Consider the following 14,921-nt stretch of genomic DNA (forward strand, 5'->3'; position numbering starts at 1 on the left):
GCAGCTGTGGAGGCAGCTGTTGTAGCAACTGTTGTTGCTGCTGCGGTGGTAGCTGTTGTGGCAACTGTTGCTGCTGTTGTAGTAGCAGTTGTTGTGGCAACTGTTGTTGCTGCTGTGCTGGTAGCTGTAGTGGCAACTGTTGTTTCTGATGCAGTGGCAGCTGTTGTGGCAACTGTTGTTTCTGATATAATGGCAGCTGTTGTGGCAACTTTTGTTTCTGATGTAGTTTCAGCTGTTGTGGCAACTGTTGTTTCAGAGGCAGTGGCAGCTGTTGTGGCAACTGTTATTTCTGATGTAGTGGCAGCTGTTGTGGCAACTGTTGTTGCTGCTGTGGAGGCAGTTATTGTAGCAACTGTTGTTGCTGCCGTGGAGGCAGCTGTTGTAGCAACTGTTGTTGCTGTTGTAGTGGCAGATGTAGTGGCAAGTGTTGTTTCCAATGTTGTGGCAGCTGTTGTTGAAACTGTTGCTGCTTTGGAGGCAGTTGTTGTGGCAACTGTTGTTGCTGCTGTAGTGGCAGCTGTAGTGGCAACTGTTGTTTCTGATGTAGTGGCATCTGTTCTGGAAACTGTTGTTTCTGATGTAGTTTCAGCTGTTGTGGCAACTGTTGTTTCTGCTGTAGTGGCAGATGTAGTGGCAACTGTTGTTGCTGATGTAGTGCCAGCTGTTGTGGAAACTGTCGTTGCTGCTGTGGAGGCAGCTATTGTAGCAACTGTTGTTGCTGCTGTGGAGGCAGCTGTTGTAGCAACTGTTGTTGCTGTTGTAGTGGCAAGTGTTGTTTCTGATGTAGTTGCAGCTGTTGTTGCAACTGTTGCTGCTGTGGAGGCAGTTGTTGTGGCAACTGTTGTTGCTGCTGAAGTGGTAGCTGTAGTGGCAACTGTTGTTTCTGATGTAGTGGCAGCAGCTGTGGCAACTGTTGTTTCTGATATAGTGGCAGCTGTTGTGGCGACTTTTGTTTCTGATGTAGTTTCAGCTGTTGTGGCAACTGTTGTTTCAGAGGCAGTGGCAGCTGTTGTGGCAACTGTTATTTCTGATGTAGTGGCAGCTGTTGTGGCAACTGTTGTTGCTGCTGTGGAGGCAGCTATTGTAGCAACTGTTGTTGCTGCCGTGGAGGCAGCTATTGTAGCAACTGTTGTTGCTGTTGTAGTGGCAGATGTAGGGGCAAGTGTTGTTTCCAATGTTGTGGCAGCTGTTGTTGAAACTGTTGCTGCTGTGGAGGCAGTTGTTGTGGCAACTGTTGTTGCTGCTGTAGTGGCAGCTGTAGTGGCAACTGTTGTTGCTGATGTAGTGGCAGCTGTTGTGGCAACTGGTGTTGCTGCTGTGAAGGCAGCTATTGTAGCAACTGTTGTTGCTGCCGTGGAGGCAGCTGTTTTAGCAACTGTTGTTGCTGTGGCAGTTGTAGTGGCAAGTGTTGTTTCTGATGTAGTTGCAGCTGTTGTTGCAACTGTTGCTGCTGTGGAGGCAGTTGTTGTGGCAACTGTTGTGGCTGCTGAAGTGGTAGCTGTAGTGGCAACTGTTTTTTCTGATGTAGTGGCAGCTGTTGTGGCAACAGTTGTTTCTGATATAGTGGCAGCTGTTGTGGTGACTTTTGTTTCTGATGTAGTTTCAGCTGTAGTGGCAACTGTTGTTTCAGAGGCAGTGGCAGCTGTTTTGGCAACTGTTATTGCTGATGTAGTGGCAGCTGTTGTGGCAACTGTTGTTTCTAATGTTGTGGCAGCTGTTGTTGAAACTGTTGCTGCTGTGGAGGCAGTTGTTGTGGCAACTGTTGTTGCTGCTGTAGTGGCAGCTGTAGTGGCAACTGTTGTTTCTGATGTAGTGGCAGCTGTTGTGGAAACTGTTGTTTCTGATGTAGTTTCAGCTGTTGTGGCAACTGTTTTTTCTGATGTAGTGGCAGCTGTTGTTGCAACTGTTGCTGCTGTTGTAGTGGCAGATGTAGTGGCAAGTGTTGTTTCTGATGTAGTTGCAGCTGTTGTTGCAACTGTTGTTTCAGAGGCGGTGGCAGCTGTTGTGGCAACTGTTGTTTCTGATGTAGTGGCAGCTGTTGTGGCAACTGTTGTTTCTAATGTAGTGGCAGCTGTTGTTACAACTGTGGCTGCTGTGGAGGCAGTTGTTGTGGCAACTGTTGTTGCTGCTGTAGTGGCAGATGTAGTGGCAACTGTTGTTGCTGAAGTAGTGGCAGCTATTGTGGCAACTGTTGTTGCAGCTGTGGAGGCAGCTGTTGTAGCAACTGTTGTTGCTGCTGCGGTGGTAGCTGTTGTGGCAACTGTTGCTGCTGTTGTAGTAGCAGTTGTTGTGGCAACTGTTGTTGCTGCTGTGCTGGTAGCTGTAGTGGCAACTGTTGTTTCTGATGCAGTGGCAGCTGTTGTGGCAACTGTTGTTTCTGATATAGTGGCAGCTGTTGTGGCAACTTTTGTTTCTGATGTAGTTTCAGCTGTTGTGGCAACTGTTGTTTCAGAGGCAGTGGCAGCTGTTGTGGCAACTGTTATTTCTGATGTAGTGGCAGCTGTTGTGGCAACTGTTGTTGCTGCTGTGGAGGCAGTTATTGTAGCAACTGTTGTTGCTGCCGTGGAGGCAGCTGTTGTAGCAACTGTTGTTGCTGTTGTAGTGGCAGATGTAGTGGCAAGTGTTGTTTCCAATGTTGTGGCAGCTGTTGTTGAAACTGTTGCTGCTTTGGAGGCAGTTGTTGTGGCAACTGTTGTTGCTGCTGTAGTGGCAGCTGTAGTGGCAACTGTTGTTTCTGATGTAGTGGCATCTGTTCTGGAAACTGTTGTTTCTGATGTAGTTTCAGCTGTTGTGGCAACTGTTTTTTCTGATGTAGTGGCAGCTGTTGTTGCAACTGTTGCTGCTGTTGTCGTGGCAGGTGTAGTGGCAAGTGTTGTTTCTGATGTAGTTGCAGCTGTTGTTGCAACTGCTGTTTCAGAGGCAGTGGCAGATGTTGTGGCAACTGTTGTTTCTGATGTAGTGGCAGCTGTTGTGGCAACTGTTGTTTCTAATGTAGTGGCAGTTGTTGCAACTGTTGCTGCTGTGGAGGCAGTTGTTGTGGCAACTGTTGTTGCTGCTGTAGTGCCATCTGTTGTGGAAACTGTTGTTGCTGCTGTGGAGGCAGCTATTGTAGCAACTGTTGTTGCTGCTGTGGAGGCAGCTGTTGTAGCAACTGTTGTTGCTGTTGTAGTGGCAAGTGTTGTTTCTGATGTAGTTGCAGCTGTTGTTGTAACTGTTGCTGCTGTGAAGGCAGTTGTTGTGGCAACTGTTGTTGCTGCTGAAGTGGTAGCTGTAGTGGCAACTGTTGTTTCTGATGTAGTGGCAGCAGCGGTAGCAACTGTTGTTTCTGATATAGTGGCAGCTGTTGTAGCGACTTTTGTTTCTGATGTAGTTTCAACTGTTGTGGCAACTGTTGTTTCAGAGGCAGTGGCAGCTGTTGTGGCAACCGTTATTTCTGATGTAGTGGCAGCTGTTGTGGCAACTGTTGTTGCTGCTGTGGAGGCAGCTATTGTAGCAACTGTTGTTGCTGCCGTGGAGGCAGTTGTTGTGGCAACTGTTGTTGTTGCTGTAGTGGCAGCTGTAGTGGCAAGTGTTGTTTCTGATGTAGTTGCAGCTGTTGTTGCAACTGTTGCTGCTGTGGAGGCAGTTGTTGTGGCAACTGTTGTTGCTGCTGAAGTGGTAGCTGTAGTGGCAACTGTTGTTTCTGATGTAGTGGCAGCAGCTGTGGCAACTGTTGTTTCTGATATAGTGGCAGCTGTTGTGGCGACTTTTGTTTCTGATGTAGTTTCAGCTGTTGTGGCAACTGTTGTTTCAGAGGCAGTGGCAGCTGTTGTTGCAAATGTTGCTGCTGTGGAGGCAGTTGTTGTAGCAACTGTTGTTGCTGTTGTAGTGGCAGATAGAGTGGCAAGTGTTGTTTCTGATGTAGTTGCAGCTGTTGTTGCAACTGTTGTTTCAGAGGCAGTGGCAGATGTTGTGGCAACTGTTGTTTCTGATATAGTGGCAGCTGTTGTGGCAACTTTTGTTTCTGATGTAGATTCAGCTGTTGTGGCAACTGTTGTTTCAGAGGCAGTGGCAGCTGTTGTGGCAACTGTTATTTCTGATGTAGTGGCAGCTGTTGTGGCAACTGTTGTTGCTGCTGTGGAGGCAGCTATTGTAGCAACTGTTGTTGCTGCCGTGGAGGCAGCTATTGTAGCAACTGTTGTTGCTGTTGTAGTGGCAGATGTAGGGGCAAGTGTTGTTTCCAATGTTGTGGCAGCTGTTGTTGAAACTGTTGCTGCTGTGGAGGCAGTTGTTGTGGCAACTGTTGTTGCTGCTGTAGTGGCAGCTGTAGTGGCAACTGTTGTTGCTGATGTAGTGGCAGCTGTTGTGGCAACTGGTGTTGCTGCTGTGGAGGCAGCTATTGTAGCAACTGTTGTTGCTGCCGTGGAGGCAGCTGTTTTAGCAACTGTTGTTGCTGTGGCAGTTGTAGTGGCAAGTGTTGTTTCTGATGTAGTTGCAGCTGTTGTTGCAACTGTTGCTGCTGTGGAGGCAGTTGTTGTGGCAACTGTTGTTGCTGCTGAAGTGGTAGCTGTAGTGGCAACTGTTTTTTCTGATGTAGTGGCAGCTGTTGTGGCAACAGTTGTTTCTGATATAGTGGCAGCTGTTGTGGTGACTTTTGTTTCTGATGTAGTTTCAGCTGTAGTGGCAACTGTTGTTTCAGAGGCAGTGGCAGCTGTTGTGGCAACTGTTATTGCTGATGTAGTGGCAGCTGTTGTGGCAACTGTTGTTTCTAATGTTGTGGCAGCTGTTGTTGAAACTGTTGCTGCTGTGGAGGCAGTTGTTGTGGCAACTGTTGTTGCTGCTGTAGTGGCAGCTGTAGTGGCAACTGTTGTTTCTGATGTAGTGGCAGCTGTTGTGGAAACTGTTGTTTCTGATGTAGTTTCAGCTGTTGTGGCAACTGTTTTTTCTGATGTAGTGGCAGCTGTTGTTGCAACTGTTGCTGCTGTTGTAGTGGCAGATGTAGTGGCAAGTGTTGTTTCTGATGTAGTTGCAGCTGTTGTTGCAACTGTTGTTTCAGAGGCGGTGGCAGCTGTTGTGGCAACTGTTGTTTCTGATGTAGTGGCAGCTGTTGTGGCAACTGTTGTTTCTAATGTAGTGGCAGCTGTTGTTACAACTGTGGCTGCTGTGGAGGCAGTTGTTGTGGCAACTGTTGTTGCTGCTGTAGTGGCAGATGTAGTGGCAACTGTTGTTGCTGAAGTAGTGGCAGCTATTGTGGCAACTGTTGTTGCAGCTGTGGAGGCAGCTGTTGTAGCAACTGTTGTTGCTGCTGCGGTGGTAGCTGTTGTGGCAACTGTTGCTGCTGTTGTAGTAGCAGTTGTTGTGGCAACTGTTGTTGCTGCTGTGCTGGTAGCTGTAGTGGCAACTGTTGTTTCTGATGCAGTGGCAGCTGTTGTGGCAACTGTTGTTTCTGATATAGTGGCAGCTGTTGTGGCAACTTTTGTTTCTGATGTAGTTTCAGCTGTTGTGGCAACTGTTGTTTCAGAGGCAGTGGCAGCTGTTGTGGCAACTGTTATTTCTGATGTAGTGGCAGCTGTTGTGGCAACTGTTGTTGCTGCTGTGGAGGCAGTTATTGTAGCAACTGTTGTTGCTGCCGTGGAGGCAGCTGTTGTAGCAACTGTTGTTGCTGTTGTAGTGGCAGATGTAGTGGCAAGTGTTGTTTCCAATGTTGTGGCAGCTGTTGTTGAAACTGTTGCTGCTTTGGAGGCAGTTGTTGTGGCAACTGTTGTTGCTGCTGTAGTGGCAGCTGTAGTGGCAACTGTTGTTTCTGATGTAGTGGCATCTGTTCTGGAAACTGTTGTTTCTGATGTAGTTTCAGCTGTTGTGGCAACTGTTTTTTCTGATGTAGTGGCAGCTGTTGTTGCAACTGTTGCTGCTGTTGTCGTGGCAGGTGTAGTGGCAAGTGTTGTTTCTGATGTAGTTGCAGCTGTTGTTGCAACTGCTGTTTCAGAGGCAGTGGCAGATGTTGTGGCAACTGTTGTTTCTGATGTAGTGGCAGCTGTTGTGGCAAATGTTGTTTCTAATGTAGTGGCAGTTGTTGCAACTGTTGCTGCTGTGGAGGCAGTTGTTGTGGCAACTGTTGTTGCTGCTGTAGTGCCATCTGTTGTGGAAACTGTTGTTGCTGCTGTGGAGGCAGCTATTGTAGCAACTGTTGTTGCTGCTGTGGAGGCAGCTGTTGTAGCAACTGTTTTTGCAGTTGTAGTGGCAAGTGTTGTTTCTGATGTAGTGGCAGCTGTTGTTGTAACTGTTGCTGCTGTGAAGGCAGTTGTTGTGGCAACTGTTGTTGCTGCTGAAGTGGTAGCTGTAGTGGCAACTGTTGTTTCTGATGTAGTGGCAGCAGCGGTAGCAACTGTTGTTTCTGATATAGTGGCAGCTGTTGTAGCGACTTTTGTTTCTGATGTAGTTTCAACTGTTGTGGCAACTGTTGTTTCAGAGGCAGTGGCAGCTGTTGTGGCAACCGTTATTTCTGATGTAGTGGCAGCTGTTGTGGCAACTGTTGTTGCTGCTGTAGAGGCAGCTATTGTAGCAACTGTTGTTGCTGCCGTGGAGGCAGTTGTTGTGGCAACTGTTGTTGCTGCTGTAGTGGCAGCTGTAGTGGCAACTGTGGTTTCTGATGTAGTGGCAGCTGTTGTTGCAACTGTTGCTGCTGTTGTAGTGGCAGATGTAGTGGCAAGTGTTGTTTCTGATGTAGTTGCAGCTGTTGTTGCAACTGTTGTTTCAGAGGCAGTGGCAGCTGTTGTGGCAACTGTTGTTTCTGATGTAGTGGCAGCTGTTGTTTCTAATGTAGTGGCAGCTGTTGTTACAACTGTGGCTGCTGTGGAGGCAGTTGTTGTGGCAGCTGTTGTTTCTGCTGTAGTGGCAGATGTAGTGGCAACTGTTGTTGCTGATGTAGTGGCAGCTGTTGTGGCAACTGCTGTTGCAGCTGTGGAGGCAGCTGTTGTAGCAACTGTTGTTGCTGCTGCGGTGGTAGCTGTTGTGGCAACTGTTGCTGCTGTTGTAGTAGCAGTTGTTGTGGCAACTGTTGTTGCTGCTGTGCTGGTAGCTGTAGTGGCAACTGTTGTTTCTGATGCAGTGGCAGCTGTTGTGGCAACTGTTGTTTCTGATATAGTGGCAGCTGTTGTGGCAACTTTTGTTTCTGATGTAGTTTCAGCTGTTGTGGCAACTGTTGTTTCAGAGGCAGTGGCAGCTGTTGTGGCAACTGTTATTTCTGATGTAGTGGCAGCTGTTGTGGCAACTGTTGTTGCTGCTGTGGAGGCAGTTATTGTAGCAACTGTTGTTGCTGCCGTGGAGGCAGCTGTTGTAGCAACTGTTGTTGCTGTTGTAGTGGCAGATGTAGTGGCAAGTGTTGTTTCCAATGTTGTGGCAGCTGTTGTTGAAACTGTTGCTGCTTTGGAGGCAGTTGTTGTGGCAACTGTTGTTGCTGCTGTAGTGGCAGCTGTAGTGGCAACTGTTGTTTCTGATGTAGTGGCATCTGTTCTGGAAACTGTTGTTTCTGATGTAGTTTCAGCTGTTGTGGCAACTGTTTTTTCTGATGTAGTGGCAGCTGTTGTTGCAACTGTTGCTGCTGTTGTCGTGGCAGGTGTAGTGGCAAGTGTTGTTTCTGATGTAGTTGCAGCTGTTGTTGCAACTGCTGTTTCAGAGGCAGTGGCAGATGTTGTGGCAACTGTTGTTTCTGATGTAGTGGCAGCTGTTGTGGCAACTGTTGTTTCTAATGTAGTGGCAGTTGTTGCAACTGTTGCTGCTGTGGAGGCAGTTGTTGTGGCAACTGTTGTTGCTGCTGTAGTGGCAGATGTAGTGGCAACTGTTGTTGCTGATGTAGTGCCATCTGTTGTGGAAACTGTTGTTGCTGCTGTGGAGGCAGCTATTGTAGCAACTGTTGTTGCTGTTGTAGTGGCAAGTGTTGTTTCTGATGTAGTTGCAGCTGTTGTTGCAACTGTTGCTGCTGTGGAGGCAGTTGTTGTGGCAACTGTTGTTGCTGCTGAAGTGGTAGCTGTAGTGGCAACTGTTGTTTCTGATGTAGTGGCAGCAGCGGTAGCAACTGTTGTTTCTGATATAGTGGCAGCTGTTGTGGCGACTTTTGTTTCTGATGTAGTTTCAACTGTTGTGGCAACTGTTGTTTCAGAGGCAGTGGCAGCTGTTGTGGCAACTGTTATTTCTGATGTAGTGGCAGCTGTTGTGGCAACTGTTGTTGCTTCTGTGGAGGCAGCTATTGTAGCAACTGTTGTTGCTGCCGTGGAGGCAGTTGTTGTGGCAACTGTTGTTGCTGCTGTAGTGGCAGCTGTAGTGGCAACTGTGGTTTCTGATGTAGTGGCAGCTGTTGTTGCAACTGTTGCTGCTGTTGTAGTGGCAGATGTGGTGGCAAGTGTTGTTTCTGATGTAGTTGCAGCTGTTGTTGCAACTGTTGTTTCAGAGGCAGTGGCAGCTGTTGTGGCAACTGTTGTTTCCGATGTAGTGGCAGCTGTTGTGGCAGCTGTTGTTTCTAATGTAGTGGCAGCTGTTGTTACAACTGTGGCTGCTGTGGAGGCAGTTGTTGTGGCAGCTGTTGTTTCTGCTGTAGTGGCAGATGTAGTGGCAACTGTTGTTGCTGATGTAGTGGCAGCTGTTGTGGCAACTGCTGTTGCAGCTGTGGATGCAGCTGTTGTAGCAACTGTTGTTGCTGCTGTGGTGGCAGCTGTTGTGGCAACTGTTGCTGCTGTTGTAGTAGCAGTTGTTGTGGCAACTGTTGTTGCTGCTGTGGAGGCAGCTATTGTGGCATTTGTTGTTGCTGCTGTAGTGGCAGCTGTAGTGGCAACAGTTGCTGTGGTGGAGGCAGATGTTGTAGCAACTGTTGTTGCTGCTGTGGTGGCAGTTGTTGTGGCAACTGTTGTTGCTGCTGTGGTGGCAGCTGTTGTGGTAACTGATGTTTCTGATGTAGTGGCAATTGTTGTTGCTGCTGTGGAGGCAGCTATTGTGGCATTTGTTCTTGCTGCTGTAGTGGCAGCTGTAGTGGCAACTGTTGTTTCTGATGCAGTGGCAGCTGTTCTGGCAACTGTTGTTTCTGATGTAGTGGCAGCTGTTCTTGCAACTGTTGCTGCTGTGGAGGCAGTTGTTGTGGCAACTGTTGTTGCTGCTGTAGTGGCAGCTGTAGTGGCAACTGTTGTTTCTGATGTAGTGGCAGCTGTTGTGGAATCTTTTGTTTCTGATGTAGTTTCAGCTGTTGTGGCAACTGTTGTTGCTGCTGTAGTGGCAGCTGTTTTGGCAACTGTTGTTTCTGATGTAGTGTTAGCTGTTGTGGCAACTGTTTTTTCTGATGTAGTGGCAGCTGTTGTGGAAACTTTTGTTTCTGATGTCGTTTCAGCTGTTGTGGCAACTGTTGTTTCTGATGTAGTGGCAGCTGTTGTTGTAACTGTTGCTGCTGTGGAGGCAGTTGTTGTAGCAACTGTTGTTGCTGCTGTAGTGGCAGCTGTTTTGGCAACTGTTGTTTCTGATGTAGTGGCAGCTGTTGTGGCAAACGATGTTTCTGATGTAGTGGCAAATGTTGTTGCTGCTGTAAAGGCAGCTATTGTGGTATCTGTTGTTGCTGCTGTAGTGGTAGCTGTAGTGGCAACTGTTGTTTCTGATATAGTGGCAGCTGTTGTGGCGACTTTCGTTTCTGATGTAGTTTCAGCTGTTGTGGGAACTGTTGTTTCAGAGGCAGTGGCAGCTGTTGTTGCAAATGTTGCTACTGTGGAGGCAGTTGTTGTGGCAACTGTTGTTGCTGCTGTAGTGGCAGATGTAGTGGCAACTGTTGTTGCTGATGTAGTGCCAGCTGTTGTGGAAACTGTTGTTGCTGCTGTGGAGGCAGCTATTGTAGCAACTGTTGTTGCTGCTGTGGAGGCAGCTGTTGTAGCAACTGTTGTTGCTGTTGAAGTGGCAAGTGTTGTTTCTGATGTAGTGGCAGCTGTTGTGGCAACTGTTTTTTCTAATGTAGTGGCAGCTGTTGTTGCAACTGTTGCTGCTGTGGAGGCAGTTGTTGTGGCAACTGTTGTTGCTGCTGTAGTGGCAGATGTAGTGGCAACTGTTGTTGCTGATGTGGTGGCAGCTGTTGTGGCAACTGTTGCTGCTGTTGTAGTAGCAGTTGTTGTGGCAACTGTTGTTGCTGCTGTGGAGGCAGCTATTGTGGCATTTGTTGTTGCTGCTGTAGTGGCAGCTGTAGTGGCAACAGTTGCTGTGGTGGAGGGAGATGTTGTAGCAACTGTTGTTGCTGCTGTGGTGGCAGTTGTTGTGGCAACTGTTGGTGCTGCTGTGGTGGCTGCTGTTGTGGTAACTGATGTTTCTGATGTAGTGGCAATTGTTGTTGCTGCTGTGGAGGCAGCTATTGTGGCATTTGTTCTCGCTGCTGTAGTGGCAGCTGTAGTGGCAACTGTTGTTTCTGATGCAGTGGCAGCTGTTCTGGCAACTGTTGTTTCTGATGTAGTTTCAGCTGTTGTGGCAACTGTTTTTTCAGATGTAGTGGCAGCTGTTGTTGCAACTGTTGCTGCTGTTGTAGTGGCAGGTGTAGTGGCAAGTGTTGTTTCTGATGTAGTTGCAGCTGTTGTTGCAACTGCTGTTTCAGAGGCAGTGGCAGATGTTGTGGCAACTGTTGTTTCTGATGTAGTGGCAGCTGTTGTGGCAACTGTTGTTTCTAATGTAGTGGCAGTTGTTGCAACTGTTGCTGCTGTGGAGGCAGTTGTTGTGGCAACTGTTGTTGCTGCTGTAGTGGCAGATGTAGTGGCAACTGTTGTTGCTGATGTAGTGCCATCTGTTGTGGAAACTGTTGTTGCTGCTGTGGAGGCAGCTATTGTAGCAACTGTTGTTGCTGTTGTAGTGGCAAGTGTTGTTTCTGATGTAGTTGCAGCTGTTGTTGCAACTGTTGCTGCTGTGGAGGCAGTTGTTGTGGCAACTGTTGTTGCTGCTGAAGTGGTAGCTGTAGTGGCAACTGTTGTTTCTGATGTAGTGGCAGCAGCGGTAGCAACTGTTGTTTCTGATATAGTGGCAGCTGTTGTGGCGACTTTTGTTTCTGATGTAGTTTCAACTGTTGTGGCAACTGTTGTTTCAGAGGCAGTGGCAGCTGTTGTGGCAACTGTTATTTCTGATGTAGTGGCAGCTGTTGTGGCAACTGTTGTTGCTTCTGTGGAGGCAGCTATTGTAGCAACTGTTGTTGCTGCCGTGGAGGCAGTTGTTGTGGCAACTGTTGTTGCTGCTGTAGTGGCAGCTGTAGTGGCAACTGTGGTTTCTGATGTAGTGGCAGCTGTTGTTGCAACTGTTGCTGCTGTTGTAGTGGCAGATGTGGTGGCAAGTGTTGTTTCTGATGTAGTTGCAGCTGTTGTTGCAACTGTTGTTTCAGAGGCAGTGGCAGCTGTTGTGGCAACTGTTGTTTCCGATGTAGTGGCAGCTGTTGTGGCAGCTGTTGTTTCTAATGTAGTGGCAGCTGTTGTTACAACTGTGGCTGCTGTGGAGGCAGTTGTTGTGGCAGCTGTTGTTTCTGCTGTAGTGGCAGATGTAGTGGCAACTGTTGTTGCTGATGTAGTGGCAGCTGTTGTGGCAACTGCTGTTGCAGCTGTGGATGCAGCTGTTGTAGCAACTGTTGTTGCTGCTGTGGTGGCAGCTGTTGTGGCAACTGTTGCTGCTGTTGTAGTAGCAGTTGTTGTGGCAACTGTTGTTGCTGCTGTGGAGGCAGCTATTGTGGCATTTGTTGTTGCTGCTGTAGTGGCAGCTGTAGTGGCAACAGTTGCTGTGGTGGAGGCAGATGTTGTAGCAACTGTTGTTGCTGCTGTGGTGGCAGTTGTTGTGGCAACTGTTGTTGCTGCTGTGGTGGCAGCTGTTGTGGTAACTGATGTTTCTGATGTAGTGGCAATTGTTGTTGCTGCTGTGGAGGCAGCTATTGTGGCATTTGTTCTTGCTGCTGTAGTGGCAGCTGTAGTGGCAACTGTTGTTTCTGATGCAGTGGCAGCTGTTCTGGCAACTGTTGTTTCTGATGTAGTGGCAGCTGTTCTTGCAACTGTTGCTGCTGTGGAGGCAGTTGTTGTGGCAACTGTTGTTGCTGCTGTAGTGGCAGCTGTAGTGGCAACTGTTGTTTCTGATGTAGTGGCAGCTGTTGTGGAATCTTTTGTTTCTGATGTAGTTTCAGCTGTTGTGGCAACTGTTGTTGCTGCTGTAGTGGCAGCTGTTTTGGCAACTGTTGTTTCTGATGTAGTTTCAGCTGTTGTGGCAACTGTTTTTTCTGATGTAGTGGCAGCTGTTGTGGAAACTTTTGTTTCTGATGTCGTTTCAGCTGTTGTGGCAACTGTTGTTTCTGATGTAGTGGCAGCTGTTGTTGTAACTGTTGCTGCTGTGGAGGCAGTTGTTGTAGCAACTGTTGTTGCTGCTGTAGTGGCAGCTGTTTTGGCAACTGTTGTTTCTGATGTAGTGGCAGCTGTTGTGGCAAACGATGTTTCTGATGTAGTGGCAAATGTTGTTGCTGCTGTAAAGGCAGCTATTGTGGTATCTGTTGTTGCTGCTGTAGTGGTAGCTGTAGTGGCAACTGTTGTTTCTGATATAGTGGCAGCTGTTGTGGCGACTTTCGTTTCTGATGTAGTTTCAGCTGTTGTGGGAACTGTTGTTTCAGAGGCAGTGGCAGCTGTTGTTGCAAATGTTGCTGCTGTGGAGGCAGTTGTTGTGGCAACTGTTGTTGCTGCTGTAGTGGCAGATGTAGTGGCAACTGTTGTTGCTGATGTAGTGCCAGCTGTTGTGGAAACTGTTGTTGCTGCTGTGGAGGCAGCTATTGTAGCAACTGTTGTTGCTGCTGTGGAGGCAGCTGTTGTAGCAACTGTTGTTGCTGTTGAAGTGGCAAGTGTTGTTTCTGATGTAGTGGCAGCTGTTGTGGCAACTGTTTTTTCTAATGTAGTGGCAGCTGTTGTTGCAACTGTTGCTGCTGTGGAGGCAGTTGTTGTGGCAACTGTTGTTGCTGCTGTAGTGGCAGATGTAGTGGCAACTGTTGTTGCTGATGTAGTGCCAGCTGTTGTGGAAACTGTTGTTGCTGCTGTGGAGGCAGCTATTGTAGCAACTGTTGTTGCTGCTGTGGAGGCAGCTGTTGTAGCAACTGTTGTTGCTGTTGAAGTGGCAAGTGTTGTTTCTGATGTAGTGGCAGCTGTTGTTGCAACTGTTGCTGCTGTTGTAGTGGCAGATGTAGTGGCAAGTGTTGTTTCTGATGTAGTTGCAGCTGTTGTTGCAACTGTTGTTTCAGAGGCTGTGGCAGCTGTTGTGGCAACTGTTGTTTCTGATGTAGTCACAGCTGTTGTGGCAGCTGTTGTTTCTAATGTAGTGGCAGCTGTTGTTACAACTGTGGCTGCTGTGGAGGCAGTTTTTGTGGCAACTGTTGTTTCTGCTGTAGTGGCAGATGTAGTGGCAACTGTTGTTGCTGATGTAGTGGCAGCTGTTGTGGCAACTGTTGTTGCTGCTGTGGAGGCAGCTGTTGTAGCAACTGTTGTTGCTGTTGTAGTGGCAGATATAGTGGCAAGTGTTGTTTCTGATGTAGTTGCAGCTGTTGTTGCAACTGTTGCTGCTGTGGAGGCAGTTGTTGTGGCAACTGTTGTTGCTGCTGAAGTGGTAGCTGTAGTGGCAACTGTTTTTTCTGATGTAGTCGCAGCTGTTGTGGCAACAGTTGTTTCTGATATAGTGGCAGCTGTTGTGGTGACTTTTGTTTCTGATGTAGTTTCAGCTGTTGTGGCAACTGTTGTTTCAGAGGCAGTGGCAGCTGTTGTGGCAACTGTTATTTCTGATGTAGTGGCAGCTGTTGTGGCAACTGTTGTTTCTAATGTTGTGGCAGGTGTTGTTGAAACTGTTGCTGCTGTGGAGGCAGTTGTTGTGGCAACTGTTGTTGCTGCTGTAGTGGCAGCTGTAGTGGCAACTGTTGTTTCTGATGTAGTGGCAGCTGTTGTGGAAACTGTTGTTTCTGATGTAGTTTCAGCTGTTGTGGCAACTGTTTTTTCTGATGTAGTGGCAGCTGTTGTTGCAACTGTTGCTGCTGTTGTAGTGGCAGATGTAGTGGCAAATGTTGTTTCTGATGTAGTTGCAGCTGTTGTTGCAACTGTTGTTTCAGAGGCGGTGGCAGCTGTTGTGGCAACTGTTGTTTCTGATGTAGTGGCAGCTGTTGTGGCAACTGTTGTTGCAGCTGTGGAGGCAGCTGTTGTAGCAACTGTTGTTGCTGCTGCGGTGGTAGCTGTTGTGGCAACTGTTGCCGCTGTTGTAGTAGCAGTTGTTGTGGCAAATGTTGTTTCTGATGTAGTTGCAGCTGTTGTTGCAACTGTTGTTTCTGATGCAGTGGCAGCTGTTGTGGCAACTGTTGTTTCTGATATAGTGGCAGCTGTTGTGGCAACTTTTGTTTCTGATGTAGTTTCAGCTGTTGTGGCAACTGTTGTTTCAGAGGCAGTGGCAGCTGTTGTGGCAACTGTTATTTCTGATGTAGTGGCAGCTGTTGTGGCAACTGTTGTTGCTGCTGTGGAGGCAGCTATTGTAGCAACTGTTGTTGCTGCCGTGGAGGCAGCTGTTGTAGCAACTGTTGTTGCTGTTGTAGTGGCAGATGTAGTGGCAAGTGTTGTTTCCAATGTTGTGGCAGCTGTTGTTGAAACTGTTGCTGCTTTGGAGGCAGTTGTTGTGGCAACTGTTGTTGCTGCTGTAGTGGCAGCTGTAGTGGCAACTGTTGTTTCTGATGTAGTGGCATCTGTTCTGGAAACTGTTGTTTCTGATGTAGTTTCAGCTGTTGTGGCAACTGTTTTTTCTGATGTAGTGGCAGCTGTTGTTGCAACTGTTGCTGCTGTTGTAGTGGCAGGTGTAGTGGCAAGTGTTGTTTCTGATGTCGTTGCAGCTGTTGTTGCAACTGCTGTTTCAGAGGCAGTGGCAGATGTTGTGGCAACTGTTGTTTCTGATGT

The 14,921-nt window shown here is 48.0% G+C and overlaps 1 protein-coding gene across 1 annotated transcript in view; it reads right to left on the reverse strand.

Moving 5' to 3' along the window:
- Positions 1 to 4,375: 4,375 nt before the first annotated feature.
- Positions 4,376 to 14,921, reverse strand: part of LOC146869723 (uncharacterized) — an 87,222-nt gene continuing 76,676 nt past the window's right edge. The window contains exon 25 of the mRNA XM_085640212.1: positions 4,376 to 4,432. Within this exon, the coding sequence (XP_085496338.1) occupies positions 4,376 to 4,432 (57 nt within the window). The remainder of the gene's footprint in view (positions 4,433 to 14,921) is intronic.

The sequence above is a fragment of the Triturus cristatus genome, chromosome 1_1 (assembly GCF_964204655.1).
Source record: "Triturus cristatus chromosome 1_1, aTriCri1.1, whole genome shotgun sequence".
In the NCBI taxonomy this organism is placed as follows: Eukaryota; Metazoa; Chordata; class Amphibia; order Caudata; family Salamandridae; genus Triturus; species Triturus cristatus.